The following is a 20,886-nucleotide window of genomic DNA, read 5'->3' as shown; positions in this document are numbered from 1 at the left end:
GGGGGGAGGCTTGCACAAAACAGTACTTATTTTCACTCGCAGTTACCTGGAAGCCACATCACATGGATCACAATTACAGTCCAAATTCTGAAAATGTGGCATTAACAGTTCGCGTCATAAGAAAAACAAGCATGACTCTAGTCTGTGGTGGGTGGAGATTCTGGATAAATAATGACTGATTTGGCCTGCTTTTAGCATTATTATTATTATTTTTTTAAGAGAAATAGCCATTTTGAGGCTTATTGTTTTTTCAAAAGGAAATAGCAACTTGATGCCATGAGATGTATTGGGACATGCTAGGACCAGGTGGCATCCCTTCTGCATGATGCTTGGGGCTCATGGTTAAGCGCTGAGTTCAGTATGAACCAGCAGTGCAGACTCATTGCAAATAAGTGAAATGATCTCCTGGGCTGCTTTAGGAGGTCTGGGAAGTTGTTATCCCTTCTGCTTGGCACTGGTGAGGCCACATCCCCAGTACCAGAGGAAGCTATTAGAGTTGAGGAGAAGGACCTCAAAAGCATCTGAAGCGCTGCAGCACTTTGAGAACGAGTTTTGAATGTTTGAATGGAGCTAGAGCCATTGGAATTCACACTCTTGTATAATATTCTACCTACACCAGCAAGCTGTTCTGATGCAGAGCCTAGGGCTGACTTAAACAGCCTAGGGCATGTCTGTGCTGCACGGCGTGATATTGTGTGGTGCTAGTAATCTAGCATTAGCTGAGCTGGCACAAGTACCAGAAACAGCAGTGCATTGTCCGAGTTAATCTGTGCTGCTGCTACTTTTGCTTGCCTGTTTTGAGTTAGCTGAGTTTTTTCTGCTCTTACACCCGTTGCCGATCGTTTTCAGAAAGGTTTTCTGTTCTATGATGCTGCCTCTGTGCAGTGTCTCTTTTTAGTGTGATCTCAGCGGCAGCGTAAGGTCTGCTTTGATATCCCACGGTGAGCTGAGGCTGCCTGACCTCCTGACAGCCTCCTTGCTCTCTGACGGGATATTGCAGCCGCTAGGTGGTAGGAGTTGCAAGTGTTGTCTCTGCCGGGTGCCTCGCAGCTTCCAGAGACTGAAGGGGAGACACGGGGCGGCTGGGGCTGGGCACAGCCCTGGGCGTGCTGGGGACGGGGCAGGCAGCGGCTGGGGACTTGTACCTCCAGATTCCTTTCCTCTGAAGGGATGGAGCTGTGCTGGTCCTGCTCCAGCTGCACCTGTGTGAGATCTCCCTGCTCCCCACAGAGACACATCTGTGTTATTTTAATTCTTTTATATTGAATGCCTTGGTTTGAGTACTTTCAGCCTTGCATAAGCCGTTTACCTCTGCTTTTTCCAGGGCCTTACAAACCGCCCTTTAGTGTCAGAGAGGATTATGCTCCTGCTGCAGTAATCTGTGAGTTGCTGACAGGTGCTGGGGCTGACCTGCAGGTAATCTTGGATTCTGTGTTAGGGGTCACAAGCACCAGAAATTGCTTGTTTCCGTTTACCTGGTATTGGTGTCATCCAACACCTTAACAATACCGGCCTAGAAAGGGTGAAGGAAGCTATCTGTTTAAATAATGAAGTCAGTAATTTAACACTGAGGAATGTAGATCCTGGAATGTTTTAATTAAAATGAGTTTGCAATAAGTAGATCCTGTCATCTTTGGGGTTTAGGAACAATTCTTCCTGCACAGGTGGTTTGCTTTTAAATCCTTTTGTCGCAGCTCTTCTGCATGAGAATGAGGAGGACTGAGGGAGATCAGCTTCCCATGCAAATAGTGTCAGAAGCACTGGTTAGAGGTTGCTGCCTTTTATGTTTATTGCCCTTATCTCTTTCCTCATGACCACAGGGTGCTTTCAGGGGACCATCCCTCAGGCGATGCTGTTTCCAGCACTGTCCCTGTTACTCTGATCATTATATGGATTTGCTCTCCGTGTGGCTCTGCTGGCAGTTGCTGAGGCACAGAGCCTGCCTGTGCTGTTCCAAAAATAGTGAGACTCCAGAGCATGCCTTTCTGTAACAGGCGTCCTTCAGAAGTAACAGTTAGCAGGGTGCTGGTGAGCTCAGCGGGGATTCCAGGGCAGCTAATGGAAGTGGGGGTACCTTTCTCAGAGGGCAGGCAGCTAATGGAAGTGGTGGTACCTTTCTCAGAGGGCAGCCTGCTGACCAGCTTTCAGCATTCTGTCCCGTTTTCAAGCTGTGTGCTGATATGATGCTCAGCACAGAAGGGAAAGGGTTCTTTTCTGCTGGTTTCTGGAGCACTGCAACAGTGCTCCCTGGGTCAGTGCAGGCATTGTGTCACAGGTGTTTGGGGAGGTGAGGCTGTGATCAGCTCCTGTTGATGTTCAGGCTAACCTGGAGCCTTAGACAGGGTGTAATTTCAAGAGGGAGCTTGTCAAGGACTGGCAGAAGTGCCTGGTGGGATGCTCAAGTGCCCTGACGCAGTCCTTTGAGCGTGCCGGTGGGAGACAGGGAAATGGAGAGGGCTCTTTGATGTTTGAAGGGTGCTGAGAGGGAGCCCCTTGGGAGCAGAGAGGAGAGCTTTGATCATCTCCCAGGCTCCAAACCCCCAGCCTTCCCCCTGGCTTATCAGGAAGATACAGCTTGCTGTGTGCACATACCCAACAGCCAGGCATGCTGCTTGGATGTTTTTCTGTAGACTTGTTGGTCCTTTTTCCCCTTTTCTTAAGCATCCAGACTGGTGCTAGTCCCAGGCTACTGTGCTGAGAGGCCAATGTGTGTTTCTGTTTCATTGCTGCCAGCCTAAATCAAATGAAAGAAGGTGATGAGAACGTCCTGTTTCTAGGCTTAGTGTTCTGCAAAAGCCTTTGTATGGCCTGGTGCACTTTTTGGTCATAAACATTGGCAAGAAAGGGAGGCATCCTGCTGGGGGCTGGCTGCAGAGCCTTTGTGAAGTCAAGCTTGGGTTTGCTTGTGCTTTACCTGGGGCTTTGGGGAGGCAAGCCATGGTTTTTGGGGAGTGGCCTCTCTAACATGGTGGGAAGTATGCACAGTATCATTAAGGTTGGAAAAGACCACTAAGATCCCACGTCCAACCTCAGCCCACTCCCACCATTCTCACATCCTCAGTGCCACATCTCCACAGTTCTTGGACACCTGCAGGGACAGTGACCCCACCACTCCCTGGGCAGCTGTGCCACTGCACTGCCATTCTTTCAGACAAGAATTTTTTCCTGTTATCCAGCCCAAACTTCCTCTGGTGCAACTTAAGGCCATTATGTCTTGTCCTCTTGTGGAGAAATTTCCTCTCTCCATCCTTGTGCTCCTACTGTACTGCCTGGGTGCAGGGTCACCTCGACCACTGTTTCATGACCACCACCTGGACAGTCCACTTCTGTCCCTGTCTGACTTACGTCTGATGTAACATGGAATAAAGCCAGATCTGTGGTTTTGTGGGTGTCCACCAAAAACCTGTGATGTCTTTAGTAGCACAACAGTCTGACTTGTTGGTAAAACAGATGCGTCAGACTACTAAAGTTAGAGAGGCTCAGCTGTATCTCTGGTGTGCACTGTCACACCTCTGGTGGTCTCCTTGTTGCAGGAAGTTGGATGGTTTTTATTTGTAGGCAGAGCAGTTTTGGCTTCAGAAGGTGAAACAAGATCAGACTGACATTTCTGACTTTATCTGTGAACTTTGCTGGGTGTCCACGCTTACGCTGCACACTGAGGTGATATGAGCTGAAGTGAAAATATGACCTGAAGCGTTAGCTCCCATCATCTTAACACTGCTGCAGTCACTCTCCTGCCCTGGGCGCTGGAGGGACTTTGGCTACCTGCATTTCCATGAGCCTGAGAAAAAAACTCTCCATCTGCAGTGTCTTATGAGAGAGACTGTACCTGTTAGGCAAAACAGTCAAGTTCAGAACAAGGGTAGCCAGGGGACGTTGTGTTGCATGTATTTACTGTGGCAAACCGTAAGTAATATTCTTCTTTGGCTTTAAAATCTAAAAAGTTGCAGAACAAAAAGAGTTGAAATGAAACCAACTCAGCATGAATGACCAAGTGATGGTTAGTGCTGAGAAAGGCTTAAAAAAAAAAAGAAGGAAAAAAAGAAGCTATCAGCTCTCAGAGGAGAGCTAACTAGCTGAGGCTGAACCCAGCAGTGCTTTCAGTTTTAACTCTCTTTGAACCTGTATTGCTTTCCAGGCAGTGTTGGGTGAATTCATAAAGCCCTTGCTTTGCCACTCTGATTTTCCTGCAGACCTTTAGGTGAACTTTCAGAGGTCTCTGGCTTTCCCCAAGTGCAGTCTGAAGCCAGCAGATGTTGCAAATAGTATTTCTGGAGAACAGGCCAGAGCTGTCTCAAGCTGATCAATCCAAATTGGAAGCAGCAATTCCAGCAGCTTGTTCTGAACTTTAAAAGTGGTAATCTTTGTAAAGCTGCTCTCTTCTGAGACACCACAATATTAGCAGCTGCCTGGGGGGTGCAGTTGTCCTATAAATTTCTGTCTAATAGGTGATGTCTGTAGATTGATATATTCTCACTCCTTATTCCTGGATTTATTCCTCAAGTTCAGCCAGCCCTTTGGTTTTTGGTCCTTCGGGAGGGAAGCAGTTATTTGTGTACTTTTCTGTGCTGCTTAATAAGATTCTGGAGGGTAAGATTTGATTTCTTTTTTAATTCTTCTTGCATTATATTCTACTTCTAGGATGTTTTATTTTAATGCCCAAAATGGCTTTCTTCTTTTTTTTTTTCCCTTCTGAATTGGGATTCCGTAAGGATTTTTGGTATGAGCTGGTTGGTCTGTGATTTTGGACTTTTTGTTGCTAATGAAACAGGTACAAATGAAGTGATTTAATATTATCCTCTTTGCATATGTATTGAGTAAAAGTTTTTGGTCTTAAAATGAGCTAATCTTAGTGTGAATTGGACTATCTTGAAGTGAGGAGGTGGGGAGGAAATCTGTGCATTTGGTTCACCTGCATTTCCCAAAGCTGCATTGTCCTGAAGAAATAATTGTTTTTGACTGCATGTTACAAAACCTCTCAGCCTGCGAGCTTGAGATTTCAGCCCAACAGTAAGAAAAGACAGGCAGAAAGTGGAGGATGAGGTGAGATTATTTGGGAGCATGTGGGAACCCATGGCTGCCATCTGCTTGCCCTGGGTTGTGACAGTCGCACAGCTCTTCTGGAATGAGCTCAGCGTTAATTCTGTGCTGCATGCACATGTGTGCACAAGGCAGCCTTTACCCCCAGGGACTCCAGAGAGTTTATTTATGCTAATGCAAGAGCCATTTTGTTATTCTCTAGGTGATGTTTCTGTGCCTGGCTGCCTGCATGAGGGAAGCCAGCATTGTGCCTATTACCACCAGCACAAAATAGCAGCGTGGTCATGAGCAGTAACTGCCCCATTCCCCAGCTGTGATGGTGACGCAAGAGCCAAAAATGAGGGAAGTGACCTGTTCTTCTGAGAAGTGCATTCACCAGCTCATCAAACTGAGAGGAAATGCAGCTTCCCCAGCTTCACAGTCTGAACTGTCACTGCACCCCTTCCTGGCTAAAAAAAAGAAAACAAAACCTAATGAGAGAAAGAGACCTTCCTTTTCTCTGCCCTTCGGATGTGGTGGGCACACCCTGATCCCAATGGCCCTGGGCTGTATGGTGCTGCATGCTGCATGCCTCCTTGCTGTGGTCTGATTTCTCCTTGGTGTAAGCAGTTACTGAGGCTGGTATGTACTTGGGGAGCTGCTGAAGCACAGAGAGAAAATGGCTGATGGAGCCATGCTGCAGAGCCCGCTGCCTCCACCACTGTGTCTGTATGGGGTCTTGGGCCGTGGTGGTGGGTGCTGGTGGCAGTCATCACTGCGACTGTGTTTAGGAAGCGTAAGTGATGCATCCAGATAATTCCAGCTGAGCAGGCATGACATGGAGCTATTGCTTTTCTTCTGCTTAATGTAGTCACTCTGATATGAAATCAAAAGACCAAAGCTTTACCAAGCATAAATCAGCATCCTTGCTCCATTGCAGCTGAGTGCTCCTTGGATGTCGCCTGGAAATTTGGGGCTGAGCTCAGCTGCTTCAGCTGGAAGTTGGATATTAGGAAAACCTTCTCCAAAAGAGCAGTGATACATTGGCTCAGCTGCCCTGGGAGTGGTGAAGTCATCATCCGTGGAGGTGTTCAAGAACTGAGGAGATGTGGCACTGAGGGACGTGGCTTAGCGGGCAGTATTGGTGGTAGGTCCACAGTTGGACCAGATGATGTTAGAGGCCTTTTCCAACCTTCATGGTGCTATGATTCAGCTCTTCTGCACATCCCTCATGCTATTCACATTCTGATGACACCTGCGATCCAGTGTTATTGGTTGTGTTACACCTACAGAAATAAATACTGGGAAACAGACCTGCTTATTATTCCTCCTCCAGGTCCCATGCTGTGGAGTGCACTGACCCAGATAATGGTCACTCGCCCTGCTGGACGTGTGGCCTCCCAAAGGCCAGTCCTGAGAGTGTCCTGCTTGTTCCTGGCAAGACCTGGGGCACATTGCTTTGTGTGGGGGTTGTTGGCCACAAAGGGAGAAAGGGAACACTGGGAACACTGAGGGAGCCTGCCAGCTCTTGTAATTATCATGTAATAATTTGCTTACAAGCTCTCTGAGCCCTTCTACTCGTTTTTGGAAGCAGTAAACTTTTGCTGTGGAGCGGTGACACAGCTGTCTCTGTATGAAGATAATTTTGAAAGCCTGCTTTCCGCTCTGCAGAGCTTATACTGCCAAAACAGTGAAAAATGACTGTTTTCTTGGGGAAACCCTTTGGCTTCAGTGAACTCAGATCAAGTCCAAAGCTGATTTTCTAAGGAGTTGTGTGCATGAGTTACTTTGAAAAGGATGAAATGCAAGCTTAGCAGAATTCCACTGCCAGACGTACTTGGGTTTTTTTTTTTCTCTTTTTCTTTTTTTTTTTTTTTTGGAGGACTGCACCATTACTCCAAACCACATTGGACCAGCACTCCATCTCCTCTAGACACTGCTCTGGATGACACAGCTGTCAGCAAAAGAGCAGGCTTGCGTGAAATTCCTCCTGGGTTGTGTCCTTGTCCTGCAGGGAAGCAGCCTGGGCAGGAGCAGTGCTGGGGGATTTGTGCTGCTGAGGGATGAACAGAACTGCTCCAGACCCACTTTGTTGGCTCTGGCACAGAGCTCTGTCGTCTTCTTTGATGTCTGCACAGAGGAATGCATCTCTTCCCCTTCTCTTCCCTCCACACCCTTTAAATTGGGGCAGTGGTGCTGCCCTCTTGCATTTATTTAACATGGAAGGAGATAATGCTCTCACCTAGCTGAATTCAGAGGTCTTTGGCATGACACTAATCTTGTGTGCTTATCATAGAGTCATAGAATGGGTTGAAAAGGACCACAGTGATCGTCTAGTTTCAACCCCCCTGCTGTGTGCAGGGTTTGCCAACCACCAGACCAGCCTGGCCTTGAATGGCTCTTAACTGGAAGTGGGTAGAAATCAGCCATTGCACTGGCCCTTTTTGGGTCAGAGAAAAGATTTTAAGAAAGTTACAGTAAAATCTTAATACAGTCTGGATTGTATTAAAATTCCTATGGTGATAGCAATCTGAAATAAGAGGAAAGTTATGAGGGTTTAAAACAGCTTCCTAGTAGATGTAGGGGGGACAAATGGCTAAACCAGTGTTAGGGTTGGAGTTTGTTTGAGGGCACCTGAAAGCTGGCTTGGTCTTAAGGCACTCACTCTGTTCTTTAGATGGCAAACTCAAATTTAAACAAACAACTCTAGAAACCCAACTGGCTGTCTCTCAGTGAAGCTGGCAGGGCTGATCTCTGGCTGTAGGCCAGCTTTATGAACTTACCTGATTCCATGGACTGTATTAATGCTCCCTCCAAGTGTGTATTTTGTTTACTGTAACAATTGCTCTGTGGCTTTATTCAACCTCTGTCCCAGTGCAGAAAGGCTGCAGTGTGATTTCCTCATGCGGCTGCCGCTCCTGCGAAAGCTTTAGCGTCACCGTTTCCTGTTGACTCAAATGCTCATTCTTACTTTGCCAATATCAAGAAGAGATAGCAAATCAGGGAAAACTTGTGAGCAATGCGAAACAGAAAGCAGTCATGAGGATTTCAGTGCTGAGCCCTGGCAAAAACACGCCAGCTTTCTTTTACCCCTGATTTGCACTGAGAAGACCCAAGGGAGGAGCTGACAGCTCTAACTGGCAGTTTGGGGTTGGACCTGAGAGAGGAGCTGCAGCCTCCTGCTGTGAAGCAGAGCTCACCTGAGCCTTCTCTCACCTGTGTGCAGAACAGCACCTGTGCTCAGGAAATACAGGGAGAGCTGGCTCAGATTTGCAAGCATCTGAATTGCCTGCTATTTTAGGGTTTCCCTTTCCTGACCCCCCCCCCCCCCTTTTTAAGCTATTTGTATGCTCTTACTTTGCATGCTGCAAATTGTCTTTATTTCTTCCATAAAATGTCACTGTTTCTTTTACTTCTCAACAATTCCTGGAAGAGGAGTTGGTCTTTGTAGCTTGGCAAGCTGATCTTCATGTAGGAGTGAAAATGGCAGCCCTTGCTTGGTCCTTAGATCCATGATCCCCACAAGTGCTGGCATTTGTTGCCAGGTATGCAGGAGGCCAGTGCACACGTGCTGTGTTATGAAGAAGCTGTAATACTCATCCAGCTCTTCAGCAGCTATGTAGGATTTCTGTGTTAGAAAACTAGACTTTAGCTGTACATTACAAAAATAAATAAATAAAAATTTGGGTAGTCAAAATTTGTGTTAGGCCTAAACAGGAGAACTTCATTAATTAAATAGTGGATTATTTATGCTTGGCCTATGAAACGAGACCATGGCTAGAGGAGAATCATAGAATGGCTTAGGTTGGAAGGGACCTTAAAGATCATGGGCTCGTTGTCCCCACTCTCCAGCTCAGGCTGCCTGGGGCTCATCCGTGGCCTTGGGCATCTCTGGGGATGGGGCACCCACAGCTCTGGGAAGCAGTGCCAGTGCCTCGCCACCCTCTGAGTAAAGAATTTGCTTCTAACATCTAACCTAAATCTCCTCTTTTAGTTTCAAGCTGTTTCCCCTTGTCCTGTCACTAGCCTTAGTTAGCACACGTGAGCACCATCCAACTTGTGCAGCGATACTCATGTCTGCTGCATGTTCCCTGTAAATAATAATGTAAATGTTGTGATAGAATGTTTCAGTGCATACTGGAATGTCTAAGAAGAAAGAAGGAGCTTCCTTTAAGCACTGCAGAGCATAGAAGTGCATCCAGAACTCTGAGATGGGCCATGGAAGTCTTCCAGAACTGGAGAAGTAGAGAGAAAGGGTTAACTTTGTCTCCTGAAGTTTACTTTTAACGGAGAGTAGAAAATACGTATTCCTCACTGTGTGCATGTTTATACAAGCATACATATTACTTACATAAACACACACCACTTGTCAGATTGCTAGTAAATTAAATTACTTCCTGCAGAGGATCTGGCAAGAGGGATTTTTTTTATTTTTTTAAAGTGTGGGATTGTAAAGGTGTCTGGGCAAGCTGGGCTAGATAAACACACAGCATGTGGAGAGATCAGGAGGAGGGAAGGAGGTGTAGAAGCTGGCCCGACTGGCATGGCAGAGGTGATACCTGGGCTGCAAAGCAGATAGGCATGGCAGAACCACATCCAGTCCAACCAACTGCAGTGAAGTTGTGTGTAAAGGTGTGGCTTTACAGGTCTGATGTGAGCTGAAGATCCAGTGTTGGTACTTGGTTTGCAGTGTTGCTGCTCTAGCTAGACTGCTGCCGTAGCCAGCCAGCCCTAACCTATGCAGCCAGAGTGAAACACTGAAGTGCTGTTGTCTGTATGGACTGGAAAGAGCAGTCAGCATGTGGCCGTGGTACTGCATGCACTGTTAGATTGCTGGGTGTGCACCTATCTTAGCCTTGCTGCTTCTCGAAGGAGCACAGAAGGAGCTGTTGAACCAAACCCGGGATGGTGATTAGAAGCAAGCTGTCTTCTTCCACTACGAGACATTTGCTCATGGATGGAGAGGACTGAAGGGATTCCTGGTTGCTTTTCTGTGTACATCTCAGGATGTTAATGCCTTTGCATTAGTAGTTATTGCAAGCTGGCTGGCTGCCAGAAAGTGGAGAATAACAATGCTCATCCTCTTAAATTTAGAGAGGGTTTAAAGCCAGCTTGTAGACGATTAACATCAGACCTGGGAAGGGGCTTGTGGGGAGAGAAGGGCATACAGTACACTGCAGGGCTGGCTGGCCTCACGTGAAATTTGTGCCTGCTCTGCAGCCTGCTTGTTCCTCTTGCCTGGGGTAAAACTGAAACAATTAGTGCTAAATGTCCTGAAACGTGTAAGAGGGAAATTCTAAAACAATTCTAGGGTTTAGTTTTGTGGCAAATTGTTGTGTATCCATTCTCTCAATTACGTGAGCACCCTTTGGCACACGCTGAGCCTGCACCCAGACTGTTGAACTTGCAGTTTAAGCAAGTGTCTCCCTATCTGCAGACTTGTGCAAAATCCAGAACAAAGCTAAAATAGAAACTTCAAAGACCAGCAGCTGTGGTTAATGGGCTGAACTTTATTGAGCTGCTCGCTTTGCTGCCCAGTAGAGACTTTGGTTTATGCTTTGTCCTTATCAGTTCCTTCATCACGCAGTGATCTTTGGTTTAATCAGACCTGTCAGGAAGGCTAAAATACGGAGGCCTAAAAGGCAGCTGCCACGCAGTGGATGGCTGTAAATCCCTATCGATAAGATAATGTGTGTTCCCTAGAAATAGTGTCAGGATACCTTAAGGACAGTGTTGTTGTTGATGTTCACAGCTCTCGTGCTGCTGAGGCAAAGCTGCTATCTGGCTTTGCACGCTGTACTATGAAACATTTGTCCCCAGAAAGTTGTAATGAGTAAGGAGGGAATGACTTTCAGCAGTTTCCTGGCTGCTCGGCTCAGAAAGTGCTGCTGAAGGGACATCTCACTGCTGGAACCAGTTCAACAAACCCTCTGTATCAGCACTGCTGATATGCCTGATCCACGTGTGAACAGGAATTTGTTTCTGGGGGCAAAACTTTGGGCGGTGGGGGGGAGTGCATGGCAAGGAGGTATTAACAGATCTTCCTGACATTGGCTTAATTGTTCCCCCCCAAATCGGTCTCCGCGGGTCTCAATCTGTTTATGTTCGGGTGATGATAGAATTTTCTAAGCCTGATGGAGGAGATGATTAATGCTGTTCATGTCTGTTGTGTTTGCGTGTGTGAAGGATCGCCTGTTCTTTGTGATGGAGTTCGTAAATGGCGGGGACTTGATGTTCCATATTCAGAAGTCGCGTCGCTTCGATGAAGATCGGGCCCGGTTCTATGCTGCAGAAATTATTTCAGCCCTTATGTTTCTCCATGAAAGAGGCATCATTTATCGGTGAGCTCTTCATTCATTCATTCATTCATTCTCTTTGTCTGAACCCCGTGGCTGAGATGATAGCTTGAGTTTTCTGCTTGAGTGAATAACTGTCTCTTGCTGCCCACCAGGAACAAGTTGTCAGCTGGGATAACAGCACCTCTGCTTTCCCACTGGAAAATACCCAAGGTGCATCCAGTTTCCAGGAGGGAGTGAAATTCCTGCTTGCTGTATTGTCTTCAGGGAGAACTTTCCTGTAATGTGTGTGCAAATGCAAAGAAAACAGGTTTTCCCTCCAAGGCATGAGGTGTTTGTGTTGGTGTAAATTCACGTGACTCTGCAGATTTGGCTGCCCGTCTGCTCAGAGCTGGCCCTGCTCTGCACACCCGTGTTTGTGCTTTTGGTTGTGGGTCATTGCTGCTGGATGAGCAGAGACCCAAGGCCCAGGGGCCTGTTCTGCTGCTGTGGAGCACATTCCAAACTGATGGCAAAGGTGGAAGTGTTCGGTGAAACCCTTTAGGTTTTCTGGGAGGTAAAGACAAGGAGCTGTTGCCTTTGCTACTGTATGCCTTGTTGTTTAAAGGCAAATTGGTGCTGGTTACAGCCAAGCCTTTTTTATTTCCCTTTATTATCTGCGAGCCTGTGCTTAAATTCTATGAAATTGGCATGCCTGTCCGGTGCTGTTCAGCTCAGTTACTAAATGTCTTTTCATTCCAGCCTTGGTCCTACAGGGGGAGATTCTTCTGCCTGCCTGTGTCTGTGTCTCACATTTTTCCTTCTGCATTAGAGTCAGAGCAGCATTGCCTCCCTGCGTCAGCCTCTGTTTCCAGGTCTCAAGGCTGTTCTCAGGAAGCCATTTCCCATACGTACATGCATCTCTTGTTCTGTCCTCCCCCAGGACCCTAGAGGGCAGTTTGATTAATTTTTTTTTCCTTTCTCTATTGCTAAAGTGCTCTACTATCAGCTCAAGCATCAAGGCATGGGGCAGGCAGCATGGATCAGACAGCCAGTCTGCTCTGTGGCCTCCCTGACCCGGATACAGTCAGCATCCCCTGAGAGAGCTGTTCTGGGGTGGCCCAGGATGCTGTAGCAAGGAGATATCAGTAGCGAGACAGTCTAGTTTAAGAGAGAGGTGTTTCTGACATGCTTTATATAACCCCTAGCATCCTCTTGCATCCTTCATAGCATTGGAAAGGAGGAACAGTCAGTTATTTCATTTGGATTCTGTTACCTGGGTTCCATCAGCAAAACATGCATGTTTGGGTATGGTCTGTTACGGCCTCGCTCAATCCTACTTGTGGCATGCCAGAACAGTGAGGGATTGGTTAAAGCTGCACAGCTGTGACCCACATATGGGACCAATTCCAATGCAAGTCAGTGTCTGTCAGTACCCTTTCAAGACTGTGGGTTGGGCCAAGTGCTGTTTGGTTTGGGGTTTTGCATAGTTTATTTCAGGTGATGCTGTTTTGTGTTTAACAGTGTGTTCTGCCGTGTCAGATAAACCCAAGTTTTGATGCATTAAAATCTGAGTAGCTGAGAGCTGAACTGGCCCAAGGGGTTGTGCAGAAGGTGCTTTGCTACAGTGAGATTATAGGATAAATCGAGTAAGGCAACTTCTCTTCCTCCTCCTGGCTTGAGTTCCATAAAAAACAGATGGTCAGATGAAGGCAGAGAATATTAAATTATTTTGAAGTATGAAATCATGTGATGCATATGGCACAGTAAAATAGAGAAGGAATATCATCTTAATATTCTCCAGGGCTTGGGAGTATGAAAATTACCACTGATATATACCATACATACTGAGCTTCTAAAACATGGTGATTGTCTGCGTGGAATAGCAAATCTGCTTATTCTACAGCTGGATTTCAGTCTAATTCTTCCCTTGTGAATAATGCCAGCTGCTGAAGAGAGATGCTGCCAGATAATTAGGCAAATGACATTATCCCTAAAATAGTGACATCCAATAGTTCCTGTCAATCATTCAGCAGCAAAATTGTGTCTGCGTGTAATGGAATGCCACGGTGCTTCCAGCTTGTCCTGTACCCCAGCCCACTGCCTGTCACAGGGCAGAATTAATCGATCCCTCTGGCTTTTGGCATTCTTCAGGTGCTCCTGTAAGTCATGATAGAAGTGGGAGGAGTAATTGAAAAGCTGCTTGAACAACTGCACAGGTTTTGATCTTGTGAAACTGGTTGAGCCATGGAGTCAGGTAGCTTCAGCTGCATGGGGTGGATGTTGGGGGGGGGGTTGGACTTTTTAATTAGCCAGGGAGTCTCCTTTCTGGAAGGTATAAGGGAAGAGAGCTGCTGGTCATAGTTGTGATTGCTGGTCATAGTTGTGATTGCTGATGTTGGGTCACAAACCTGGCCTTTGGAGAGGTGTGTGAAATTGACTCCAGAAGGGAGTCTGCAGATCAGAAGGAAATACTTGGAAGAGAATCATTGCGTTTCTCTGAGAGGGTTTGATGATTTATTTTTATTTTTATTTTTTTAAATCTGAATGCTTTCTCAGGAAGCTGAGAGGAGTGGGGAAAGAGACCAGAAAAACCTGACCAGAAGGTGTTTTGCCAGAAGCCGTTCAATGAGCCTCTCCATTTTGGATTCCCAGGGTCAGTGGAGTAAGAGTCACTGGCTCAGAATACACTGTGTCATATGTTTTCCTTCTGGGCTAGCCATCAATATAACAATACAGTATTTCCCCACTCTCTTCAAGATGAAGCAATTCAGAAGACAGCCTGCATTTACTAACACTGTGACTGTACAGGGCCATCAAGCTTTTGCAACACGTCCTGCCAAAAGCTGGGTTTTCTCTGCATTTTGAAATGCCAGAGAGTTTTGGGAGTGAGCCCTGAAAGTTCATTGATAAGCAGCTGAAATCTGTCACTTTGGCTCTGTGTTTGCTGAGTTCTTTTCTGGCCACGTGTACATGATTTGAAATAGCTGGAGTGCAGTATTTCTGCTTTGCTGCTGTGAGCCCATGTGAATGGAGTTCCTCAGGCAGACAGTATTGGTTAGATGTGACCTTTTAAGATCAAAGTCAGCCTGAATGCTGGAAAGATGCTCTCATAGGATGACTTTCATGTTGTAACTGAAATTTTCAGTGGTTGCTTCTCACTTTGTTTAAAGTTTGCTTTTTGTTACTAAGCTCTGGCCAAAATAGATGTGCTATAAATGTGTGTGCATATTTTTGTGTGATTTTTCTGTAAGTGAGCTTTTAGTTTCACAGATACTCTTTTTTCCTTCTCATTTGCAGCATGGCAAAGGAGAGGTGGCTTCCTGGCCAAGGAAACATGCCTGGCTTGCCCTAAGCAGAGGTTTAGCTATCATCTCAGCTGTGCCTATTTGTAGTTGCTTCCTGGAAACACAATGTTGACAAGTATAGCGGGGTCTTATATCCTAGCATGCAAGGAATAAAGCTGGAACAAATGCAGCCATGAAAATGAGCTTTTCAACATATCAAATCATACCATATTGGACACTCCTAGGCACAGAGGGGTGAGACAAGGACATGCTTAGGATCAGCTCATGCTCAGTGTTGCCAGGAAGAGGTTAGGCAGTAGTGAAAGTTATCTTAGATAAAATCTTTGCTCACAGGGCACACTTCTTGCACTGCTTCTTTATTTAATGGCACTTCTAAAGAAGAACAGCATGCCAGGCCCTATTGCAGGTTGGTAGGTTTGTTTGTGATTTTTATGTGAAGATTGTGTGCAGTTCCCAGGCTGTGGGAAGCATGCTGTGACTTCTGTGCATGACGGGAGCAAAACAAAACAGCATTCAGTCCGAGCAGTGTGAGACTGCACAGTGGCTTACACAGTGCAGATGAGCTTGTCCACTTACAGTCTTCTAAAAACAAAGGGATAGTAAGTAATTATAAGGGTTTATTTTAAATGCAGCGCTTTTCCTTCCAAGTAGTGTTAATGTGAGAATGTCTGATGGGCCCTTCTGCCCTCAAACCATTCATATGGTGGCACACAGCTTTGCTTGTGGCTATGTTCACCTGCCCACGAGGTAACCCTCCATGAAGGCATCATGCCTGCATGTTGAAGGGAAATGAAGTGGTTTTTAAACTGGGTTGTCTTGAGGGGGAAAGGGTTAGGGGCACCCTGCAGACATTTTAGATTTCAGAAGGGTAACAGCCTTTTTGCATCAACGTGAAGCCATCAGACCAACCCGCTGGCACGGTCTTGATTTTGTTTTTACTTTTCTGTCTCTACAGCTGTATCTCACTGTCAGGATGAAGGGGTGGTAAAACAGCTGCTTTTCAGAATGTCTCTGCTACCTGTGGAGGTGACACAGGATGCAGTACGTTGTGATGTACCTGAACTAGCCTTGGGCTAGTAGTTTTCTGGAATCAGAAGCAGTGTCTGCTCATCTGGGCTGGTTTTGCCAGAGCAGGGTATGGGACTGTGTGGCCCAGCTCATCTCAGCACAGCACAGCAGCAGGTGTGTCACAGGTGTGTAGACAAGCCAGGTGATGAAAAGCCAGGTGATGAAAAGCCAGAAAAGCTCAGGGCTGGAAAGCTTGGAAAAGGCCTGCTTGTTGCACAGATAAAAACCCTTGTTATATTCTGAGGGCTTGTGCTGGTTAGCCCACTCCAATGCCATTGTGACTGCCTGATTTTTATTGTGGCTGGCCCATGAAGAGGTACATGGATCTGCTTGTGCTATATCACACGTCTGAGCATGGGATGGTATGCACCAAATCTGCTCTGCTGTGCCACCAGCACTGAGATAAGGCCAGCAGTGTTACGTAGATCCTGTGACTTGACTGTGCTTAATAGCATGCGTGGTCCTTTTTGAAGGCAAAAGATAATTATGCAATTATCCAAATGAGCACGTGGCCTCGCCTCGGGGCTGAGCACTAGTTCTTGGGGAAAATATGAGCGGCTCATTAATGGCAAGCATTTACTTTTTTGTCTGTTATCTGAAAGTGTCACCTTCATGTGTCTGGTGCTCCTTAGGACAGGAAAAACTTTTCCTCTGAGATCTGGAACGGTTGCTGGGTGCCGGCCAACTCTCTGAAATCATCACCTTCCTTCGTGTAGGAGGCTGGTCAGGTCTGCAGCTCTATGTCTCATGACTGCTGGCTTTTATAGGCAGTGTGGTTTTTTGCAACAGGTTAATTCCCAGCCAATTCAAACAGTAAGCTTGTGACATTTGGAGAGAGGTTTACATAAGCCTTTTAAGGAGAACAGTATTGCTGGAATGACTTCTATTAACTGAAACAACACTAAAGTTTCTTTCAATGAAATCAGTTAAAAATTACATGCTGAAAACAGGAGCTGAATGCCTTTCCTAGTTACACAGTCACTGTTAACAGAGCAGCTCTTATTAGTTTGCTGTTTGCTTTTTCCATGGGTCAAGACATTGTAGACATAGGATCTCTCATGTTCTCCCTCTGTTTCTTTATTTTGCAACTAATGATTTTGTTTATTCTCATCTCATGTTGCTCCTTTTCACATCTGGAATCGGATCTGGTTTCCCCTGAAGTTGAAGTGTTCTTCCCAGGGATGTGAATAGGCAGGTGGGCTGTGTCTGCTGCTGATAGCACTGCCCTGCAAGGCAAACTGCCTGGTGGGAGGCTGGCTGGGGATTGCTTGCTGCTGCCTTGCTTAGGTGCTATGCATGACTTTGTTTTCTTAGCAAATACAGGTGAATCTTTTGTTTCATGAGCTATTACTAAGCTGGACAGCTGTTCTGAAAGCTCTCGTGTGAGCCTGCTACATGTGATGCACCTGTAGGTAGGCTTTGCTGTGCTCAATGCTTCCTCACTCTGGTGTGGCATAAGTTCAGCTGAGGGATGGGGGATTCCTGCTTCTTTGACACCTCAACTGAGGGAGCTCCTGGGTTTGGTGCTTTCCTGAACTGGGGCTGAGAAGGCTGCAGCAGATACGTGTAAGAAGGACCAAAAAAAAGAAAAAGGATCTGTTTTGTTAGGAGAGCAGAAAGAATATGGTGAAAACTGATTTTACGGTGAACAAGTGAAGCAAATCAGCTAGAAGCTACAAATTGGCACAGAATGGCATACCAGCAGCCTGGTCCCTGCAGCAGCTACTTAGTGCAGGAGGGAGAACTTCATGCTGGAATACCTGGAAGTGCTTCATTCAGAAAATATGAAGGAATGTCTGTCAGGGTGGGGAGCGTGGTAATGTCTGCAGCTATCCTGTGTGACAGTCAGCAGCTTGTGTACAGTGATTTGTGCTTATGGGTGGTGTCTCTTCTACATAATTTTTCACCAAAATGTGGTTGTAGCACACTTGCGAGCTGGGCTCCTGCCTGTGCTGTTGGAAGCACTGTTTGTCTGCACTTGATCAGATGGAAAGTGCAGAGATAAAACACAGCCTCTCACAGCTCCGTGTCGCTTTGAATCAGTCAGTGTGAAGACAGCACAGTCCTGATTTACAGTTGTGCTTACCGAGAGCAGTCCTGCTTTGAGATCCGCAGATCAGATCTCTGTGCCCCATTGATTCCACTGTGTGTAGTCTGTGAACTTTAATGCAACTTTCCACATGACTAAGGGCTAATGAATAGCCTACAGAAGTTTTTGGCTCTGCTGGTGTCTACTTGTCCTTTATGCTTATTTAAAGGGATTGATTGGAAACCTGCAAACTCTGCACACAATGAGCTTGTATAAATCATTAAATACAGAGCTCGAAGGGGCCTCAAGAGTTTGTCTGGCTCGTCCAGCTGCCTCAGGGCTGGATAACCTTCACCTAAATGTACATCCCTGGTACTTTTACTCTTGTTCTTCTGTGGTGTAGCTTTGCTTTTGCATGTAATGGCTTGTGTGCTGCACAGTGAGACATGGACTCTCATTGCCAATGCTGGAAATGAGAGCTTTGTGCTGCTTGGTAGTCCTGGTATCAGTTCAGTGGAAATAAGGACTATTGCTCGTGTGTGGCAGGGATAAGCAGTTAAATGTTAATTGTTTTCTGGTGTTTTTAGGAACTACTGTGTTTTTATGAAGACGTTTCACAATTAGAAAGCATACTATTTATGAATTTGAGACATATAATGATTACAGCCAAGTTCTCAAAAGAAGAAGCCCGGAATTGGAGTCAAGTTTTTAGGTCCCAGGGCACCTGGAAATATGTACAGTAGAGTTTCTGAAAATAAGAAATGGTCTTATCTACAAATACCAATTTTCTTGCCCTCTCATTTCTGTTTAGAGGAGTGAAGGGCATGAAAAGTAGAATGAGTGAAAACAAAAGTGATTTTAAGAAATGATGTTAAGATTTACTTTTAAAACTACACCTAAAGCTTATTGCAGCCTCTTTATCAAGAAGTGCTCATCTGATTGTTAACTTTTCCTTGATATCAGCAGCACTCCAATTAGTGATTTCCCAGCATCCCAGCATTAATCCAGTCGTTTGGTTGTTCTTTGGACCCACCTGCATTCTGGAAATGCACTGAACTGAAGGAGCTTTCAGCATTAATGTCAGAGAATATGACCCATGAGTTAGCATTAGGGAGGCTGGTATTTATAGCTGAGGAAAAGGTCCCTGTCAACTTTAATGAATGTTTTCTACAATGTTTTTAAAACAAAGATTATGCCAACAAAATGCTGTTGCATCTGCTCCCTCTGGCTTGCTGAAATGGAAGATTTCGGGCAGTACGACACATTGCGGTGAGTGAAGCTGCTAGAGATGTAAGAGTGACAATGAGAAGTCAGCTCTGCTGACATAGTTGGCCTGCAGCAACTGCCCTGGCTTTCCAGGAAGAATTTGACTTGTTCCTTAATGGTATCAAAATCATCGAATGGGCTGGGTTGAAAAGGACCACAGTGATCATCTAGTTTCAACCCCCCTGCTATGTGCAGGGTCACCAACCACCAGAGCAGGCTGCCCAGAGCCACATCCAGCCTAGCCTTGAATGCCTGCAGGGATGAGGAGCTGCTGAGATTTCCTTGGCCATTGATCCCAATGGCTAGGTACTCGTTTATGCATGTAGATGCACTGTTTTTATGCAAACAGAGGGGTTTTGTAAAGTCATCCAGCAGCTTTTGATGGTAGTGGAGCAACCAAAGCACCAAAGATTCAAGTTCAAAATAACTAGCTGCCCGTGTTGTTTACGTAAATAAACTAGAAATAATAATAGTATTATTTGTTAATGCTACAGTAATTACTGTCTGTTTTACAGTAAGACTTTCCAGGGAAGAAAATCCTACGATTTTTACTTCTTTAATTCTACTCAAATTCTACTTAATGCAAGTTTTCAAATGTGAAGTGATTCTGCAAGCTGGAAATTCCAGGCGTTAAGCAGCTCTGATTCCTTCACCACTGTGTTTGTCCAGCACCTTGCAGCTGTTGGCTGTAGCCTAAGCTTTACTTACCACCTTAGGAGGAAGCAGTGGGCACTGTCACTGCTGGTTGTCAGACTGAGTTGGCAGCCCGGCTTTGCCATGGGGTAAGGAGCACCTTGTGTCTGTGTTGCCCCAGGCAGGCCAGCAGGCACAGCTCTGCTCCTACCCTCTACGTGCCAGCCAAGCAGGCTATTGCGATTGTAGCTGGCTGCTGGCACAGCACAGGATACAAATTGCAAAGCCTGTTCCTGTGAAGAAAGGGGAGAGCTTTACTCATCATTTGGCCTCTGAGTCATAACACTTTTGCTGTTAATGGCATGGAGATCCTCCCATTTATCAGGCTGTGCCTAAAGGCACAATTTAGTCTCAAAATTGTATTACCTGATTATTATTCCTCTAGAGGTAGTGGAGATATTCCAGCTGAATAATAATGGGAACAGCAGCAGGTCTTTAAGTCTCAACTGTATACAAGGTGTGATATGTTCCAAACTGCAGAGGTGCACCACGCTCTGAACTGATTTCTTCTGCATCAGTGGATGTTTCAGAAACATGATTTATTATTAACAGGTCGAGCAGCATTCACAAATCTCTCAAACGCAGAGAGAGTAAAGAAGCGTTTGAAATGTTCCTGCATCAGGAAGATTACTTCCAGCTCGGAGAGGCTGTTTGCTAGCTAATTCTCCAGTCCAGGCATACTGGAGCAAAGCTCATCCATAGAATCATTGGAGAAGACCTCTAAGATCATCCAGTCCAACCATCAACCCGTCACCATCATGGCGCACTAAGCCATGTCCCTCAGTTATTCAATTTGAATACACAATTGGAATGTGAATGTTCACATCTGAACCACCATGTGGCAAGGGAAGGTGAGGCAGTGCAAAGTGCTCGGGCTGTGTGCCACGTTGGGCTGAGAAGCAGTGTTGTGGTGCCTTGCTGAAGTGGGTCACAGCTTCATTTATTGTGGAAGGAGGCTGGAGGAGGGGATGAGTGGGAGGTTGGGCACAGCTGTGTTAGCTGCACAAGCCAGCCCAGGGAACTGTCAGATCTGAGTGGCAGAAGGGGCAGTAGGAAGCTGCCCCTTCCAACTTTATCATCATTCAAGTAAAGCTGCAAGTGCTGGCACCGTGCAGCTGCAGCACATTGCAGCATGCAGGCTGTGTGGGACACGTGTTAGAGGCTGAGCTGGTGCATGGCATTTAGCAAGAAGGCTTTGGGTTTTCTCCTCCCTTCTCTGGATCTGGTT

General features: G+C 46.1%; 1 protein-coding gene across 2 annotated transcripts in view; it reads left to right on the top strand.

Annotated features, from left to right (window-relative positions):
* Positions 1-20,886, top strand: part of PRKCH (protein kinase C eta) — a 131,450-nt gene that overhangs the window by 52,332 nt on the left and 58,232 nt on the right. For both annotated transcript variants that reach the window (XM_052696103.1, XM_052696102.1), the window contains exon 10: positions 11,206-11,360. In XM_052696103.1, coding sequence (XP_052552063.1) covers positions 11,206-11,360 — 155 coding nt within the window. The remainder of the gene's footprint in view (positions 1-11,205; positions 11,361-20,886) is intronic.

This window comes from Tympanuchus pallidicinctus, unplaced genomic scaffold (assembly GCF_026119805.1).
Source record: "Tympanuchus pallidicinctus isolate F22 unplaced genomic scaffold, pur_lepc_1.0 scaffold3, whole genome shotgun sequence".
NCBI classification, from domain to species: domain Eukaryota; kingdom Metazoa; phylum Chordata; class Aves; order Galliformes; family Phasianidae; genus Tympanuchus; species Tympanuchus pallidicinctus.
This window is presented reverse-complemented; position numbering and strand designations above follow the sequence as displayed.